The following is a 20,011-nucleotide window of genomic DNA, read 5'->3' on the forward strand; positions in this document are numbered from 1 at the left end:
TAATGTCAGGATCTGTCCCGTCTGTGGCATCTCAGTATAACAGCGAGCTGTAGCTCGCGGTATACTGAGCTTTGGGCCACGGTAGAACGCTAGTTTGTGTTCTCCCGTGACCCTTAGGATAACTATGGAGAAAATCCCTGACCCCATAGTTCTCCTTTTAAAGCTTGTGGCAAGCCTATTGATTCCTTAGCATTTACAGGATGAAGCTTGTGTGAATTGGGCATTCGTTCTGCCTACTACAAACTTGTTAATATCAAATTGGTAGGAAGGGAATTTTCCATGCCCACTCTCGGCCCCACCACTAGGGCTCTTTGCAGGGACATTTTTATAAGAATTATGGTTTCAGATTTAAAGCCTTTTTATACTGCTTCATTACAGGTAATTTTAACCTGCTTCGATTACTTAATGCTCATTACTTGTCGGGCTAAGCTCCATGGCTGACTTGCTTTCCCTTTTTGTTCTTGCTCATAGCGCGTTGAAGAGAAGCAGAGGGAAGATGACGCCTTTGCTATCCAGGGCAAAGTAACGAAGGGCAAGAGTGGCAGACCACAGGTGAAAAAGCTGCAGCACCAGGAGACCTTGCCTTCACCACACGGAAGACGCGTCATTCCTAGAATTACAACCGCTATGAAAGCAGAGGCCACTAAGAAAATTAAGAAGAAAATCAAGGTACATGTTTTATTAATTCCATCACAATTTCCACTCTTGAGCAGGCTGCAAATAGTCAAAGTGATGCTGAAACCTCAGTGTGTTGGGTCTTGGTTTAATCTGTTCAGACACAGTGTAGAAGCAGAGCTCCTACTGTAGCCTGCTTCTGATGCATGCAGATCTGGTGCATGCATCTCCTCTGGTGGGCTTGCTTTTAGCAAAAAGGCAAGATTGTTTATCTATCATCTACAGAGGGAAAGAGCTAGGATTGCATTAACCTCCCTGGCAGTATTCCCGAGTGTGGCTCGGGGTTAATTTTCAGTACCAAGAGTGGTAACCCCAAGCCACACTCTGGATTGCACAAAAGTGTCACTTACCTTGTCCCTGCGAGCCCTCGGTGTCCTCTGCTGTGTGCGCCCGGCCAATGCCGGCATTCGGCTTTCAGTTTCGTTTTCGGGCGGAGCCAGCGGGAAATTCAAAAGTGAAAAGTTGCAATGTACACAGAATACACACAATACAATGTAATCTGCTATGATTACATTTATGTATCAAACTTTCACTTCAATTTTGTCCCTAGAGCTTTGTCCAGTGCCCTGCCTGCACTTTTACTGTTCTTTCTGCCTGGAAACATGTGAACGTCCATGGCATCCAAAAAGCGTCCCTTTAGGTCAAAAGCGTTTTTAGACCAAGTAGAAAACAGCGATAGTGATTTAGAATCACTTGCAGAATTGAGCGATAGCGATTCGTTGGGAAATTCGTCATCAGGCACTGAAAGTGACGACAGCGACGATTCTGCGACCGAGCTCAGGGATGTGCGAACTTGGTACTCTATTGACTGTGGTACGGATCAGGCCGCGCCCCCCAGAATTCCCATTTACTGGACTTTTTTAAAAAAATTATATTGTAATTTTTTTACAATTGTATTATTTATGTAACTTTATCATACCTGGGATGTCTACTGGACTCTTGTTTGGACAGATTTAGGCGAGTTATTCCTAAGAATTACAGTGTACCGCTTTGGCATGCTAAAATCCAGCATAACCATACCGCCAGGGAGGTTAAGCAATGTAGGATTATACTGAAACCTGCAGGAGAAATGTATAAGCCAGTGGTGGCGAACCTTGGCACTCCAGCTGTTTTGGAACTACAAGTCCCATGAGGCATTGCAAGGCTCTGACAGCCACAGACATAACTCCCAGAGGCAGATGCATGTTGGGATTTGTAGTTTTGGCACAGCTGGAGTGCCAAGGTTCGCCACCACTGGTATAAGCCATTAGTCTAAGAATTCCTGTTTTCCCTCAATGAACGAGAAAGAAATACTGTTTCATGTTTGCTTTCATATGGCTCCAGTCTATGGAAAAAAACATAATAGCACAAGTAGCAAGATTTGTGTAGTTTTTATATGAACACCTGCAAAATGTGCTACAACACAGTTAAGGTATGCAATAAAACCTGCAATGTGTGCTTGTAGGGCGAGGACGTTGCCAAGAAGATGGAGTTTGGAGAAGATGAAGATGGACAGGAGAGTCAAGAGAACAGTCCAGAGAACAGTCCTGAAGGCATGAGCCTTACTGAGAGACTGGCCAAGAAAGTGAAGGCAGAACCAGGTTTGTGCCTGATATTGCTAAACTAACATTGAAAAACGGAGAGAACCGGACCGCCACAAACTAGCACAATCGCTCAAGAATCGGAGCGCCACAACCCAGCGCAATAAGGTGGGGTTTTTAAAGGGGCCCTTAAACTCCACCTTATTGCGCTAGGTTGTAGCGTTCCGATTTCTCTTGTTTTTCAAGGATGCACACCAGACACCCCGGTCTGATTTCACCAGGAGCCGCACACCAGCCTTCAATACCTAGACCGCCCCGGCCACCGAAGTGCGCTCTCCAAATTTGACTTTTCTTTGAACTCTTTTTATATAGACATTTGTTGACTGTTTTTGGTAAAGTCTTGCATAATTATGTCTTGACAGGTGCAAATGGCATGAGGAGAATGACATGTGGTACTGTGCTCTTGCCAGCTGCAAGAAAGTTACGTAAGTGTATAAACATTGCTGTATTAACCCCTTCCCACACGCAGTCTGTAGGTTAACATACCCCTGCACAAAACCCTGTGGTGAAGGATCCTGTCAAGAAGTGCGCTCTCCAAATTGGTCTTTTTCTTTGAAGCTTTTTATTTCTAAACTGCCATGCCTTGTAAAAACAGGTCTTCAATTTACTGATATGTTTTTAAAGGTACTAAAGCTAAGGAAACCAAAGGAAAGAAGCAGATGACTCTTCAGTTCAAACCTGTGAAAAAAGAACCTCGGGCACAAATTGATTCCGATAGCGAGTTTGAACCAGAGGAAGTGATACCACGTGTAATACAGCCACGCCGGGCTACTGGTAAGATATCGTCTTCTTTTTTTGGTAGGGTGTTCCATTTCACTGCAAGGACGCGTAACGCTTTCAAAGTCCTTAAAGTGACATTAAACCCTCAGATTTTTTTCAACATAAACCAATACTGTAATGTGTGCCTTACTGTAATCCATGGTGGTTTCCCTTCTCTTTGCTGCTCTTCCTTTTAAATCCTTCTCTTCTTATGCTGGGCAGAACTTTTTTTTTTTTTTTTTTTCTGTTTTCTTATTGAGAAAGGTTTACCTCCTTGATGTAGTTCACACAATTTGGGTTTACCTCTCAGCCAACGCTTCTGTTCGGAAGACTGACTTTTCTCTCTCCTGATGGCCCTCCTAAAGGTGTAACTGCTTTTCCCTCTCCAATTTCTCGGTGGCTCGGACAAATTGTTCAGGCTTTTGGCCTTTTGAACAAGGGTCCACCTCTTTTGTCAAGGCATAGTCTACTAGATCTGAGTGCTTCTCGGGCCACATTTTACTAGGTGGATGTTCAGGTCTCATCTGATGCCAGCTTTGGGAGTGAGCTTCTGACCGACCCTAGTTTTATTTTTTTGTCATGTCAATTTGTTCATGTGTTTGTCTGGACTGCTTTTGGACATCTTGTATCAGAATTGAATATGGTTTCCCTTAATGAACCAAGAAACTAGGATTTTATGTACTTTGTCCTTTTTTTTTTTTTATTTTATTGCTTTTTTGGCGTTTATTGAGACACAGCGCCCCCCTTCCCCCCGTTTTATGTGATCTACCATCTACCAACTGCTGGTTTTCTACCAAACTGAAGAATCCTTGGGTGGGAAGGCTTTTTTGTTTACCCGTATCCTAATCCTCATGTTGATGGCAGTATAACAGTCATATCGGAACTGAATCTTTTTGTCCTTTTATGAACTGCAAGAAATTCATTTTATGGCAAGTCAAAAAATCCTTTTTTATGCTGTACTGGTGGTGTGTCTGACAAACTTAATATTAAATGCAATTCTATGTGGAAGCTTAGGCTTAGGTTTCCCGCGCTTTCGTACTCGCGGAAAACCGCTCAAGCAGGGAAATGCCCTTATTTTCAATGTGTATGGTCCCATCTGTGCGGTTTTCCGCGAGTACGAACGCGCGGGAAACCGCCCTACGCCCAAAGAAGTACATGTACTTCTTTGGGGCGTTTTTGGTCGGGCAGTTCCATTGGGATACAGCCAAGTATCCCTCGGAAACGCGTGTTTGCCGCGCGTTTTTTAACCGCGAATCGCGGTAAAAAAACAGCGCGGAAAACGCGCATATTCAATCCGCCCAGGTGGGAACCCAGCCTTAGAGTTTTGGAGCAAGTATGTGACCCTGCTGCTTCAAATGTGGACACTTCTGGTTCTGGAGGACAACTATCTTAAGAGGGAATTTCCTTCACCTTGGAAACAGATGACCTTGCTTCCTGTTGAGGCTACAGAACAAGAAAGGAGAAATCTCCCTAGACCCAAAAAAAGACTGTTTTTAACTCCCCTGCTGGGGGGGGGAGGGGGGGATTTGGCTTTAGAAATACTTTGTGTGCTTTAGAAGGTCCTCATCACCTCTTGCAAGCTCTGTACTTGATCCTACTCCACAAAGGACTCTGCTGTGCGGCATGCTTAGTGCCACACATCTTGTAAACCTTCACTGCCCATTCTGGATCTGCCTACATGTGCACCACAGTATCTATTCATTGTAATGGAAAATCCGTACTTTGCTGTTCCCAGCAATGGAAAAACAAGTGTAATGCATAAGGCCCGAATATTGTTATAATGCTGGGCACCAAGTAGGCTGCACAATGAAGATCTTGGCAGAACAGGCAGGTAAGCATGTGGTTTTCAAAGTCTGTTGGGGTGGAAAAGCATCCTAGACCACCAAGTGTAGCTAAGCTTAACAATCGTCCCATAACTTAACTTCTGTATGGTGGCATATGAGACTACAGTGGACCTGAAAATACAACCCCTCCAAAATGGCAAATATGAAATGCCTTTACTTTATGATGGGTGTAATAACTGTTAAATCACTGTATTGATGAGGGCAGCCTGTCAGTGTTCGGTTTTTTTGCTGATTACAGCACTTGCATGTACAATAAATGTGCTTTGCTCCTTCTCTAGCTCAAGTAAAATATGTCCTGGACTCGGATGAGGAAGAGGATGCTGGCTCTAACAAGGCGAGTGACGCTAGTGACATTGATAGCGATGCTGCATTTGACCCATGCGTAGAGTCTGATGAATCATTTGAAGTTGCTAAACCTGCACGCAAGCCAAAAGCTGCCTCCAAGTGAGTAGTTGCCTTCAGAATTTTTACATAGATTGGGTGTTACACTGTCATTTGAATCTGAAAGGGTTGTGTTATTTTGATGTACTTTCAACTACGAGATTCTTAAATCTCAAGACACAGCTTAAAAAAAATTGCATGACCGTAAAATATATACCAAGCCATTTTGTTTGTCCAATGATTTGTATTTTTTGTTCATCCAGTCCTGAGATGTACTCAGCTTTGCCACATCACCCAGTCCTTTCTAGCAGGAAAGGGGACATGCTCTTTTAAAAATGCTGTAATAATGATTACCGAGCTGCCCTAAAGTGTGCATTTTATATCTGCCTAAAATTAGCTTCAAGAGATAAGCTTGCTAATGCAGGGATGGCCAAACTCCGGCCCTCCAGCTGTGGTGAAACTACAAATCCCATGAAGCATCTCTCTCCGGGAGTCGTATCTGTGAGAGTCTTGCAAAGCCTCATGGGATTCGTAGTTCCACCACAGCTGGAGGGCCACAGTTTGGCCATCCCTGTGCTAACGTGATTAAAGTTGGAGCGCTATAACATGTACAGTGTAACTTTGCTTTGCCTCTGTAGTGCAAAGCAACTGGTGCACTTTAAGTGTTTGTCCCTTAACCTCCCTGGCGGTATTCCCGAGTCTGGCTCGGGGTTAATTTTCCATACCAGGAGCGGTAACCCCAAGCCAGACTCGGGACTGCAGAGAAAAGTGACACTCACCTTGTCCCTGCGAAACCGCGGCGTCCTCTGCTGTACGCGGCCCGAAAACTAAACTAAAAGTCAGATGCCGGCATCTAACTTTTAGTTTCGTTTTCGGGCAGCACAGCGGGGGGCGGAGCTGGTGGGAAATTCAAAAGGGAAAAGTTGCAATGTACACAGAATACACACAATACAATGTAATCTGCTAGGATTACACTTATGTATCAAACTATTTCACTTCAATTTTGTTCCTAGAGCTTTGTCCAGTGCCCCGCTTGACACTTTTTCACAATTTTAAGAAATTATAATATAATAAATAATTATAATAAAAAAATGGTCCAGTAAATGGGAATTCCGGGGGCGTTGCCTGATACAAGTTGATGCTCAATTTTCAAATCTGCATCGTGTAAAGAAATGCAGATGATTCCTCTCCTCTAATGGGCAATTTAAGCGGGGAGGGAAATGAAACAAGAGTATAGTAGGTAAGTGAAATCTATTTGCTCATGTTCTTTGTCAGTCCTCCATAATAAATATTGGTGGTAAATACTTATTTATATATTGAATATGTGCCTAAAGTAAATGCAGTGTGTCTTTTTATCCAGGAATGTTAAAAAAGAGGCCAGTCTGGACAAAGAAGAACCAGCTAAAACAAAGAAGCAAAGTTCTTTAAAAGAACCCGAACTGCCTAAAGCACTTGCCAAGAAGGATCCCAGTCCTGATAAGAAACCAGAACCCGAACTGCCTAAAGCACTTACCAAGAAGGATCCCAGTCCCGATAAGAAATCAGACTCTTCCCCAACAGGTATGATTTAGAGGGGTGTAATGGAAGTTGCCTCTAAAATGGTCTTTGCGATGTTATGGAGCGTATAGTTTAATAGCTGGATGAGAGAGGGGGCACTGGACTGGTCTGAGGTGCTGTGCTTTTTGATGCTGTGCAGTTACAACGAGCTGCTTTTACTTTTACTTGGATAAATACAAATGTAAAATAAAAATGTGTATTAAAGCACATAGGTTATTAGGAGTTGACTCAGATCAAGAAGGGTGGGAGATATATGAACTCTTCGCCATCTTATATAATGAATTTCTAACCTAGCAGAGTTTTATGAACAAGCTATAGCCTCAGATTTAGGGCCGGTTTGTGGGGCCCCAGCAAGGAGTGAGCGGCTGTCTCTGCTGCTTCCTGACCGGCCGCACCATGCCCATGATGCTCTTAATCTGGCCCTGCTGTGAATGAACAGTCAAACTGTTCTACTGTTTTAAATACAAGACTTTATGCAGTACTGGCTTTAGTAAATGTGAAAAATGATTTTTTGCATCAGAGCTTTTCCCCATAGTTCTCCCCAGGGTCACGAGAGGACACAAACTAGCGTCCTCCCGTGACCCAAAGCTCAGTATACCGCGAGCTACAGCGGTATACTGAGATCGTCCCAGCCGGCACGGATCCCAACATTTCTGTCTGGATCCACCCAGCTGCGTGATTGACAGCTGGCTCTGCCTATCTAGAGGCAGAGCCAGCTGTGCCCTCCCCCATCCGTTCCGCCACTCAGCGCTGGAGGATCGGACATGTAAGGGGGGAATCCCTGCAGGGAGCTGTGAGTGATAGTCACTGCTCTCTGTGTGTTCGCTCACTTCCCGATCTATTGAGCCGACCTGTGACAGTCTCATTGCCACACGTCGGCTCGAACTATGAGTGAGTTATTTTCACTCACCTCATAGTTCTCCTTTAACAAAAATGTATTTTTGTATCGCTCAACTGTAGATCCTCAGAGTTCATGCCGACACTGTCCTTCTGGAGGGTGGCTACTTTTGTTCAGCGCTCTTGATTAGCTAAATGAAGTCCTAATACCCAACCAATAGCTGCCAACAGCTAAATCAATTATATTCATTCAATAAGCATTAAATAATTGCATGTTGGACTCTCATTATTTGATTTATAGTCACTTTATTATTTTTAGCGTTGCACATTTTTATATTATTGATGTACACATTATGGGGGTATTTATCAAATCTGGAGCAGCTGTGCATGGCAAGCAATTAGCTTCTCTCTCCAGTTTGTTCAGTTAAGATTTGAAAGTAAGAGAGAACTTGATTTGTTTGCCATGCAAAGCTGCTCCAGATTTTGTCTTCGGTTTTCATAAATTCCCCTCATTATGTTTTGTATTTTGTAACAATCCTTGTTTTATGACGTAGCATGCCACATATATATTTTTTTAAAGGTTTGCTTTAAAGTGACACTCAACTCAGGCGTGAAACCTTAAAAATACGTTCAAGTACCCTAACTATTAACAAAAATGTATCTGTGTATCACTCGGCTCTAGGTCCTCCAAAACCCCTGAATTGGTGCTGGCACTGTCCTTCCTTCTGGAGGGTGGCTACTACTGTTCCCCATGGTCCTTGTGTGTGTTGTAAAGTAGTCACCACTCCAAGCTCACTCCCATGATGGACTACAATCTCGGTATGAATTGGCAAACTAGATGTGCTATTTGTAGTCCAACATGTGAGTGAGCTTGGAGTGTTGACTAGTTCACAACACACAGGGAATAAAAGTAGCCACCCTCCAGAAGGAAGGACAGTCGACTCCAATTCAGAGATGATTTGAGGATCTACAGCTGAGTAATAAAAAATAAGATACATTTTTGTTAATAGTTGGGGTACTTGAATGTATTTTTAAAATGTAACTCCTGATTTCACTTAAAGTATTCATTCACTCCTCTAGAATTCATTATACGCGTAAGGTTCTTGATGCAGTATTTGCAAAATGTCTTAGCAGGTTCAATCGAAAGCGATGGTGAGGACCCTCCCATGTCACTGCCGCGTGCCCCCACTGCTGTCCCAGCTGCCAAGAAACCAGCAAAAGAGAAAGCGGCAAAAGAGAAACCTGTAAAGGCTGCAAAAGAGAAACCAGCCAAACCGGCTGGCGAGAAGGCGGCTCCCAAGAGACAAGCAAAGAAAGCAGTTAGCACTGCTGCCAAGAAGGGTATGTGGAGAAAATGTAATCCGTGGGGGTCATCAGGAGGGAAGGGTCTTATCATTTTTTTCAAACTGTCGAATGCAAGAACTCCTCTTCTTGACCATAGCAGTTAGATTTATCCTGATTTAAAGCTGAACTCCAGGAAAACTTTTTTTCTTCACCCTTGCAGTAGGGATACCCTCGCACTGCAAGGGTTAAGTGCTTGTTTTTTAGATGCTAAAATAAGTTCTATTCACCCAAAGCTCCAAGCCGGCCAGCTGTCACAGCGCTCCCCCCACCTGTCTTCTCCTCCGCTGCAGCATTGGCATCCCACGGCAATGCACTGTGTATAAATGTAATGATTTGCTGAACCTCAGACCGCTGCAGAGGAGGGGAAGAGAGTCTCTGGAGACCGGTCTTAGAATAAGCCGGCTCTGCATCGGGGGAGTATAACTTTTTTTTTTTTCGTTTGGCGACAACAAAGGTTTACATGTCAAACTGACCATAGGCTTATATTGACTTGGCTTGGAACAAACATGGAATACACGGCACTATGGCTGTGAGTCCTATGCTGGTCGCATGATATACCTATGTAGTACAATACATGGCATCTCAGAAGTATAAAATCTATCATTCAGAGTTTGATTAAAAATTATGAGCACATAGTATTTACAGATCGCTTTTAGAAATTGGAATTGACTTTAGAATAGTAGATACTATGTAGATATACTTATTAAAAGTGTTTTTAATGAATCTATCTTGTGGCCTTTCTCCAGATAAGCAGCCATCCATCTTAGAAGCCTTGTCCAAGCCCCAGACATCCAAGTCTACAACTGCAGCCAGACCTGTGGACGACTCTGATGATGACGACATTGCTCCTCCCAAAAGGCACGTTAAGCCAAGTAAAAGGAAGAATTCTGACTCAAGCTCCGACTCCGATTTTGGTCCAAAGCCGAAAAGCAAAACTGCCAAGGTAAGTGTTTCAGATTACGGGGTAGGAAGAATTGGCAAAACAAGTCATTATTTGCTGGCAGTCCTAAAGATTTAATTATGCTCAATGTCAGCTGAGCTTTTCAGACTTAACCACTTGCTGGCCGGAGCAATTTCTTACATTGGCGCACACATGATAAAATCTGAATTTCTTACATTGGCGCACACATAAAGTCTGAATTTTTGGCTAGAAAACAGCTTCAGACCCCCAAACAATGATTTATTTTCTGAAAGCGGAGGTCCTGTAGAATAAAAAGATGCTAGTTGCAATTTTTTGATGTCGCTCAGTATTTGCACAAATGTTTATCAAACAAGTATTTTTAGGATAAAATATACACAAAAATGAAATTTAGTGCACAGAAACAGAATATAGTACCCAATCTAAAAGATGGGGTCACGCCGGATAAATGGATACCAAACATGTCGAGCCTTAAAATTGCGTGAAACCACAAAAAGCTACAATAACCAAAATTTCCCACAGGTGACGCTTTTACGGCTCTTCAGTTTAGTGCCAACAGTGAGTAATGGGCCTAGAATTATTGCTCTCACTCCAACGCTCGCAACGATATGTAACTTGTGGCACAACTTTTCGTTTTTGCACGTAGGCGCAGCCGATGCGTGTTTGCGTTGTACGTGCGTACACGTTGGGAGCAGGGGATTTAAAAAATGTGTATTTTGCTCTTTTAACGTTCAACTCTATTGCTATCACATAGGGGGCTAACAAGCCCCCTATGTAATAGGAAATATAATGTGACCGGTCCTCTTTATGGAGACCCCTAATGTCACCTCAAAGAAGTTGATAAAGCAGATCTGCTTCACCAGCTTTTTCGTTTGGCTCTGGATAGCTTGTTTTTAAACAGAAATCGTCTACTGTTTAAAACAGTACCAAGAGTGTTCTTGGTATAACCACTTCCAGCGGATGATGTACATTTTCGTGAACCCGCTGGAAGTGGTTAACTGCAGTTTTAATGTATATATCTTTATCTCCGTTAACAAAAATAAATACATTTGCCATGCATTGGGGGGGGGGGGGGGAGGGGGGAATACCTCTTGCCATCATCACTCTTTTGCTAGTGTCCTAGGAGGTTGGCTATCTTTTGCTCCTCATTTGCTATCTTTTTTTCTTTTCCTTAAAGACATGGATGAAAAAGATTCCTCATTGAGCCGGCCTTTATATATAACCCCTTACTGACCCCCTAGGCTTAGGTCCTCTTTGCTTTACTGATTTTGGTGCTCATTGAGAAAAGGACCTTGGGTCTCTTCACTTGTTTCTGCCTCCAACCAGATGTATTCTCTTGGTTGTAGAAAAGTCTCCTATTCCTTGTTCCATGGATGCTGAAATCTGGGGGTTCAGGAGCATCCCTAAACCTGGCTAGACACCAGGGATAATACACAAATAATTTTTAGAGCGCTACTACTGTATGGATAAATTCACGTTTGAGGTGTCCCTGTGTCTCAGGAAAGGTCCTCCTGTAATCCCTGTGTAGAACGTGAATTAGCCAGGGTACAGGGTGAAGCGACAGTGGGGTGGATGGGTGCGTGCCTGGATGGTCTTTGGCTGGCAAGAATAGCCCGATGCTGGGGCTGTGCGGACTGAGCTGGCCAGGCCTGGCCGCAACAGCAGTGTGCGGTATCCGCAGGATGAATGTCAGCAAGTCGGACTGCACAGGAGGCTGTAATTGGGCACAAAGGGGCCGCGGTGTAGTGGAATCGGCTGAACTCCCTGAGCGTCAGTGGAGATGGTGCTCAGTGCGTTCAGATAGCGCTATGCGTTTCGAGGTCCTTGCCTCTTTGTCAAGCTGAGATACGTGGTAAAGACTCTTTAGTAGTAGCGCTCTAAAAATTATTTGTGTATTGTCGCTTCATACAGGGCTCATCACCCTGTTCACCATAGAGCTTGCACACTGTTTTTTAATTTTTTTAACCATTTGTGCCCACGTCCCCAGAAGTTGTTACTTCATGTAGTGCGCTTTTCCATTATTTTACCATATTTTTTAGTTTGGACACCAGGGATATGCAGAATTCCTCTTCAACAGGATTCCTCTGGAGTTGCTCCAGAACTAGTTCACAGAAACAAGGGAAGGTATTAATTTATCCTCTGCCCTTCTGCTTGTTAACTCGCCAGTCTGATGCCCGAGTCTATATGCCTACGCTTCTGGATGGGCTTCCTCACACCGTGCCCCTTCAGTCAATTTACCTCTATGGGACAAAATTCAATTTGTGTTTAAATTCCTGGGCATTTTGTGTTGGTGTGCCTTTCCTCCTGTAGATGGCAGTATAAGCCTACAGTATATGGATTTCCGTGTCACTCAATGAACTCCTAACAGATTTTGTGATGTAAACAAATTCCAATTTTTCAGGCTCTGCCTATGTTTGCAAATACAAGGAAATACCTTTTAGGCATTTCCAGAATTCTGGTGTCCTTGTTACTTCTGTTCATTGAACGGATATCTCAAACACTATAATCTACTTTCCTAGCTATCGTCTGTGAAGTACAGAATAGGTCCTCCCTATCCGATATAAATTGGGAGAGAAGGTTTTTGCAATCCATGTCGGGGAAAGGGCAGGGGTCAGCAACCTTGAACACTCAGAGCCATTTGGACCCGTTTCCCACAGAAAAGAAAACACCGGGAGCCACAAAACCCTTTTGACATCTAAAATGAAGATAACACCCCATATATCATTTTTTACCTCTGTGCTATGTATAGCATGAATATAGGTATACTGTATGTGGGCTTAGTAACGCACTGGACTCTGGGCTTATTAACTCACCTGCCAAGCCTCATAGCCAGCATCCAAGCCAGACAGTGTGCAATGCAGGGAGCGGGGCATGTGAGACACACTTCTCCTCTCCCGCCGCCTGTTACTAGGGACGCGGCCGGGAGAGGAGGTGAGTCACAAGACCTGCCCCTTTACTGAGAAGCCCGTCGGCAGTGCGGGGACCCTGCACTGCCGCATATTCCACCGGGGGGGTGCCCAGGACCGTACCTCACTGGGCCCCACAGCCTCAGGCAGTAGTTCCGCCCCTGGACAGGGAGCTGCAGCAGAGGGATGAAAGAGCCACATGCGGCTGCAGAGCCGCAGGTTGCTGACACCTGGTCTAGGGTGACAACGCTGCTGCTCCATAGAGAAGTATGGTTTGTGAGCAAGGAAGTGTTACTGGCAGGATCACCAGGAAAAAAGCCTAAAAATAAAACTGCAGCCACCACAAGGACTGGTATATGCTGTGCAGGCAGTCCCAGAGTTACTTACATCCGACTCCTACTTACAAACGGAGGCTATTACTGTACAGCTGGGGTAGTTGTAATGCTACCGCGCTCTTGCCGACGAGAAGTGTCCGCTTTTTTGGGTCTGGTTCGTAGTACTGTACGTACATTTACAGGAAGTTGGCTCTTGTTAGACATGTAGACGAGGGATGCCCACCTCTTCCGGGTCACTGTGAGCTTTTTACTGCTGTCTGTATCCTCATTAGAAAGATTTAATCTCACTTCCTGTCCTTGAGACAACAGGAAGTGAGAGGAAATCTACCCCTAGAAAGGGAAACTCACTCCTGTAAGAGTGATCGTGGGAAAAAGGTGTCTCTGAAGCTTTATCACCAATCCTTGTTTCCACAACAACCCAACATTTTCAAAATCCAATTGTCACAGGGACAGAAAGTGAGGTGACATCGTCTAAACAGGGGCACAGACAGCAAAACAAACATTACAGGGGGTTAACCCTTCCCTATGCTATCCAAAACAAAAACAAAAGTGCCTGTTCCAACTTGCATACAAATTCAACTGAAGAACAAACCTACAGTCCCTATCTCCGTAACCCGGGGACTGCCTGTATTACATTTTTGTTTCCAGGTTTAGATGTGCTTTAACTTAAGAACTGTTTTGTCCTTGCTCTAGAAAACCAAGGCAGCGGATGACAGCTTCCATATAGACCTCACTTCAGATTCAGAGGATGTCGGCAATGCACCCGTGCGTTCCCGCACAGGCCGTGCCAAGAAACCGATCACATACCTAGAAGATTCTGAAGATGACATGTACTAAACGCAATAAGTACCGTTCTTCCCCCAACAGAACCACTGATGCTATTATAAAGGCAGCTATGTTCATAATTTCTGTCAAATGTTTTACCTTTTGTGGATCTTATCAGCCCCGCGCAAGGCTTTCCAATAAGCAAAGACATTTGTGTATCTTAAAAGTGAAAAATAGTTCAAGCATTTTAGCCATTTCCCTTTTATTCTCCCTCGCCCACACTGTTTTACGACTGCAAAGTCTCTGTGGGTCTTAAAACACTGTTTGTAGCTATAAAATTTGTATTCCTATAAATTCTCTATTACTGTAAAGTTTTTAGATGTCCATCCACCCGAACCTGATTTTTAAGTAGGCGCGGCTTGCTAAAATTGCCCACCGGATTCTTTCAGGCTGCATTATCTCTTGTGCTCCCAACTCTGTCTCTTGCCTTACCATGCAAGAAGGAGGAAGTTTTCCAGGAATAGGCAATGCAAGCAAGAGAACAGGTCAGGTGTGTCACTCTTAAGATTCCCCCCTATAAATGATTACATTTGGATGTATGGACCCTTTTTTAAGCTTTTCATATTTTTGTATTAGTGAAATTGTGCAGTTATTTTTCTAATCCATATAGTAGAGCTGTACGTTTTTTCTCCTCGGTCGCCACCTATGCTTCGTCTGTATTTTGCAGTTATCCAGCTGCTCACTTCCATCTAGCATATACTGTATATAATCTATGTTGTCTGTCAATCTTGTACATATTTTGGTTGTTCTGTCCGTTTTTTCCTTTGCAGGTAAAATAAAAATCTTGAAACAAAATGTCTTCTGTGCTTGCAATCGCTATTGATTTAACCACACGGTAAAGCCAAAGCTTAAACCGTCAACTCAGAATGGATAAGGGGGTAACGTTCATAAGGGGCCTGCTTCCATGGGGGTGCGGTGGTCTTATTTCTTGCCCTACTTTTGCTGTTTGTTTTCAGTGTCACTTCCCCCTTTAAAGGAGAACTATGGGGTCGGCTTTTCCCCATAGTTCTAAGGGTCACGGGAGAACACAAACTAGCGTCTTCCCGTGACCCAAAGCTCAGTATGCTCGTATACTGAGACGCCGCAGCCGGGACGGATCCCGACATTACTGTCTGGATCTACCCAGCTGCGGGATTGACAGCTGACTCTGCCTATCCAAAGGCAGAGCCAGCTGTGCCCTCCCTTTTCCGTTTTGCCAGTCAGCGCGGGAGGTGGGGGGAACCCTGCAGGGAGCCGTGAGTGACGCTCACTGCTCTCTACAGGGATAGATCGAGAAGTGAGCGAGCGACTGTGTTTGCTCACTTCCCGATCTACTGAGCCGACCTGTGACCGTTTAATTGTCACAGGTTTTCTCAGATTGTGAGGCTGAGTGAAAATCACTCGCCTCATAATTCTTTTTAAATTACTTCAGGTGATCACTTGGAGGTTCTAGGCAGGGGGAATCTTCTGCATGGAGAATCTCAAACTTTCTGCAGCTTGTGAATATCTTTATATAAATGAGGATTCTGTGGATTGGCACCTGTTGGCTGGATCACAGCACAGCAAACTCCCCTTTGTCACTGCAATTTGATGTGGTGTCCCCTTTATGTAGAGGATGACTAATTGCAGGTACATGATCTATTGCTTGAGTCGGAATGACTGAGCTATTGTTTAGAGTAGGGATGTTCAGATACCAGTATCTGTATCCGTGCTGATACTTGGCATTTACACAAACTACCGGGGTAACAGCTGACATCGGGCCCTGACCCTCCACCACTGTACCTGAAATCATTAGTCTGTATTGTTAGAAAAACTCACATGACAACAAAAATGTATCAGTGTGAGTACTAGGACAAGTATTGGTACAGGCAGTCCCAGGGTTACATACGTTCGACTTACATACGACTCCTACTTACAAACTGAGCCTATTACTGTACAGCAGGGATAGTTGTAATGCTACCGTGCTGGTGCTGATGAGTGCCCGCCTTTTTGGGTCTGGTTCATAGTGCATACATCACAGGAAGTTGGCTCTTGTTAGACGAGGGATGCCCACCTCTTCTGGGTCACTGAGGTTTTTACTGCTGTCTGTATCCTCATTAGAAAGATTGAATCACTTCCTATTCTTGACAACAGGAAGTGAGGAAATCTACAACTAGGAAGGGAGATTCACTCCTGTAAAGCCCCGTTCCCACTGCGCGATATGCAAATCAAACGCGCGATTTGCATATTGCGCGACATCGCGTGATTTGCCGCGCGATGTCGCGTTCAAGCTTGCATTGAGCATGCTTGAATCGCGGCTAAATCCGCTCAAAAAAGGGTCCTGCTGTAGCGACACACGACCCGCTACAGCAGGACCCTTTGCCCCATTGAATTGCATTGGAGCGCGATATCGCGCGGTAATTTGCCACGATATCGCGGGAATTACCGCGCGATAAATCGCTCAATGTGAACGGGGTCTTAGAGTGATCATGGGAAAAAGGTGTCTCCACTGAAGCTTTAGCACCAATCCTTGTTTCCACGACAACCCAAAATGTTAAATCCAATTGTCACAGGGACAGAAAGTGAGGTAAAATCTGAACAGGGGCACACAGAGCAAAACAAAATGTGCAGGGGGTTAACCCTAAGCTATCCAAAACTAAAAACAAATTGGGCTGGGGTTGCACTTAAAAAAATCTACCTGTTCCAACTTGCATACAAATTCAACTTGAGAACCAACCTACAGTCCCTAACTTGTTCGTAACCCGGGGACTGCCTGTACTTATAACACAGCAGCCACACAGCTTTCATTCTGGTTTATTAAGGTTATATATTACCAATAAAAGTGCTGCGGCTATTTGCCAATACGTCTTACAGACAGATTCAACATGTTGCAACACTGCTCCGTCCCTGCCTCACAGCAGGGAAGAAAAACAGGAGCCCGCTGGCTGAGCTCATCTACGCACTAACGTACACACCTCCACAGTAAAAAAAATTAAGCTGCACAGTGCTTGTCACACTGGAAAAACTCCTTTCATTTAGACTTGTGCCGCTTGGCTTAGTCCCGCCCGTGTTCTGCCCCTCTAATGCGTTTTGCCCTATTCAGGGCTTAGCCATAGAGCTCTATATTATGGGTGTCACCTGCAATCCCATGAAGCTACCCATCTTGTCTATATACCTGGTGGTAGCTTCATTTATTTTCAAATACAGTGGTACCTTGGTTCACGAATTTAAAGGAGAACTATGAGGCGAGTGAAAATCACTCAGCCTCATAGTTTGAGCCGACGTGTGACAATGAAACTGTCACACGTCTGCTCAATAGATCGGGAAGTGAGCGAACACATACCGTCGCTCACTCACTTCTCAATCCTGTCCCTGCCGAGAGCCGTGACTGTCACTCACGGCTGCCTGCAGGGATTCCCCCCCTCCCCTGTCCGATCCTCCAGCGCTGACTGGTGGAATGGATGGGGGAGGGGCGGGTACAGCTGACTCTGCCTCTAGATAGGCAGAGCCAGCTGCCAATCACGCAGCTCCGTGTATCTGCACAGTAATGTCAGGATCCGTCTCAGCTGCGGCAGTCTCTGTATACCGTGAGCTGTAGCTTGCGATTTGCAATATACTGAGCTTTGGGTCACGTGAGGATGCTAGTTTGTGTCCTCCCGTTACCCTGAGGAGTACTATCGGGAAAAGCACCGACCCCATAGTTCTCCTTTTTAATGGTCTATTAAACCTTTTTTTTGGGTCATAGGAGTAAATTTTCGGTCAGCTCTGTCTTACAGTCCGCATTAGACAACTGCCGTGTACCAAGCTGGCTTGGAGCTGAAAAATGTATCTTTGTGTATCACTCTGCTGTAGATCTTCAAATCTCTGAATTGGTGCTGACACTGTCCTTCCTTCTGTACGGTGGCTACTTTTATTTCCCATGGTCCCTGTGTGTTTTGTAAATTAGACACCGCTCCAAGCTTGCTCCCGTGATGGTCTACAATCTCAATACAAGTTGGTAAACTAAACATGAGATTGTAGTCCAAGGGAGTGAGCTTGGAGTGGTGGCTTACTTTAAAACACACGGGGACCATGGGGAACAAAAGTAGCCACCCTCCAGAGGGAAGGACATCGTCAGCACCAATTCAGAGATGATTTGAGTATCTTCAGCTGAGTGATACACAAATAATGTATATATGTATGTTAATAGTTAAGGTACTTGAGTTTAGTGTCACTAAGTATTGAGGATATATACTATATGTGGTATTTTCTACAAAAGCAACTGTAGCTGACCAACCTTTTTGTTTGGGGAGTTGAAATTCTCCTTTTTGTTTCTGAACTTGCTTGCTTTTTATGTAATTTGCAAGTTGGCCACGGGGAGTCCTCTTAATTTCTACTAGGGATATGTAAGTGCACGGGAGATAGTGCACATACAGTATGCTGAAGTCTGTACCAGCCCACTACACAGCACTGTTTTGTTTGGTGTGCATTCGCACGCTAAATCAGCTGGGCACAAAAACAGTAGTAGGGAATTGCAGCACAGACTTTTATAGGAACACGGGCTCAGGTGCTTGCTATGTAATAGCAAGTATATTACCCCTAGGCAGCAATAGAACAAACTGGACCAAGATAACTCACCACCAGTGTTTATTTTTTGACACCAAATTTAATTTTAGTCTGTCTTGATTGCTCCGGGAGCCAGAAGCCAAGTCCGAGAATTAATTTTCGTTCAACTAAAAAGTCTCAGGATATTTGTTTCGTGTTTCGTAGTCACGGAAAAACAGCCAAATGACCAAAAAAATATTTAGTCGACTAAATTAACACTGCTCACCACCCACAATGGATGCGGGTGAAATCAATGACTCACCTACTGTATGTAACTGGGCCACATAACTGTTTCCTGGAAATGTGCATATGCTCTTTCAATTGCAGGGTAAGGACCAGGTTATACCCTGTTATGCTGTATAGCAGGGGTGCCCACAATTTCCTAAGTCATCTTCCAGGGCAGCATCTGAGAGAGAGAATCCACCCACCCAAACAGGAAACACATCATCCACAATTAAAATAAAAGGGGCGGAACAGCCCCACCACCTCAAGTGTTAAGATCTTCTTTTCAAATGACAAGCTACATAAGATCTACCAATGAAAAAAAAACCTCTCTCGCTCTCTCTCTCCTGGCTGTCTCTCCTTGCTCATCCTCCTGGCTATCTTCCCTCACTCATCCTCCTGCCTGTCTTTCCTCGCTCTCTCTCCTGGCTCACCTTGCTGTATTTTGCAACAGGATGTGTAAACTAATATTCTTTGATGTAATACATAGCACTTCAACCACCAGAAAGGCGTCAGGGAGCTTGGCTCAGCAGACTCAGGCTAATAGGTAATCATGTGTGCACAGCTGAATAAAGGGGCCGCCATTCACACCCTTCCTGATCTACCAGCATCATCTTTGAGAGCTACTGGTAGATCACGATCTACCTAATGGGCACCCCTGCAGTATACACTTTGCTTTAGGCTGAGTAACAGATAGGTATCAGACTACTGTTGTACTAGGAGAGTTTAATTTTTAAAGTCTCTCAATGTTCATTTTCAACAGTTGATGCATGACAGAGGTGGGGGTTTTACAGGGGGTGACCTTCAAGGGCTTTTTCTGTTTGCTGATGCCTACAGAGAGGTTGGACACTGGCAAACAAGAGTTTCAGAATTCCCGAACCTCTTAATGGACAAGAAAAAAAACTAAAGACCCCTGTACATTAACAGGGTTATTCACAAAAGGGTGAAGAGTTTGGAGAAGGCAGGAGAAGTGAAAAATCTAGGACAACATAGCTGATTTGGAAAAATTCTCAATTTCAGCTCCCTTTCCAGTTCAGCTATGTTGTTGTATTAGATTGTTCACTTCTCCAAACACTTCCCCCTTTTGTGAATAACCCAAATTGTATGTCTGAGCACCAGACCTTTATTTAGTACTATTCACTAAACTATTTTGTATCCTGGTTGCATCAGAGAAAACACCATGAAAAAGGAAGACTAGTTAACTATAGCATGGTGTTATCAGAGTTGCGTCCCCATTATGTGGAGCTTTAGGAATTGGGACACACACCCTTTAACCACTCCTGCA

General features: G+C 44.3%; 1 protein-coding gene across 1 annotated transcript in view; it reads left to right on the plus strand.

The window, feature by feature from the left end:
• The window catches only part of TOP2A (topoisomerase (DNA) II alpha), a 44,901-nt gene extending 30,895 nt beyond the window's left edge, over nucleotides 1-14,006 (plus strand). Inside the window, exons 28-35 of the mRNA XM_018576021.1 lie at nucleotides 472-669; nucleotides 2,120-2,255; nucleotides 2,880-3,029; nucleotides 5,137-5,302; nucleotides 6,600-6,799; nucleotides 8,714-8,974; nucleotides 9,724-9,920; nucleotides 13,831-14,006. Coding sequence (XP_018431523.1) covers nucleotides 472-669; nucleotides 2,120-2,255; nucleotides 2,880-3,029; nucleotides 5,137-5,302; nucleotides 6,600-6,799; nucleotides 8,714-8,974; nucleotides 9,724-9,920; nucleotides 13,831-13,974 — 1,452 coding nt within the window. The 3' untranslated portion in view covers nucleotides 13,975-14,006. The remainder of the gene's footprint in view (nucleotides 1-471; nucleotides 670-2,119; nucleotides 2,256-2,879; nucleotides 3,030-5,136; nucleotides 5,303-6,599; nucleotides 6,800-8,713; nucleotides 8,975-9,723; nucleotides 9,921-13,830) is intronic.
• Nucleotides 14,007-20,011: the final 6,005 nt, after the last annotated feature.

This window comes from Nanorana parkeri, unplaced genomic scaffold (assembly GCF_000935625.1).
Source record: "Nanorana parkeri isolate BGI_ZX_2015 unplaced genomic scaffold, ASM93562v1 scaffold55, whole genome shotgun sequence".
In the NCBI taxonomy this organism is placed as follows: Eukaryota; Metazoa; Chordata; class Amphibia; order Anura; family Dicroglossidae; genus Nanorana; species Nanorana parkeri.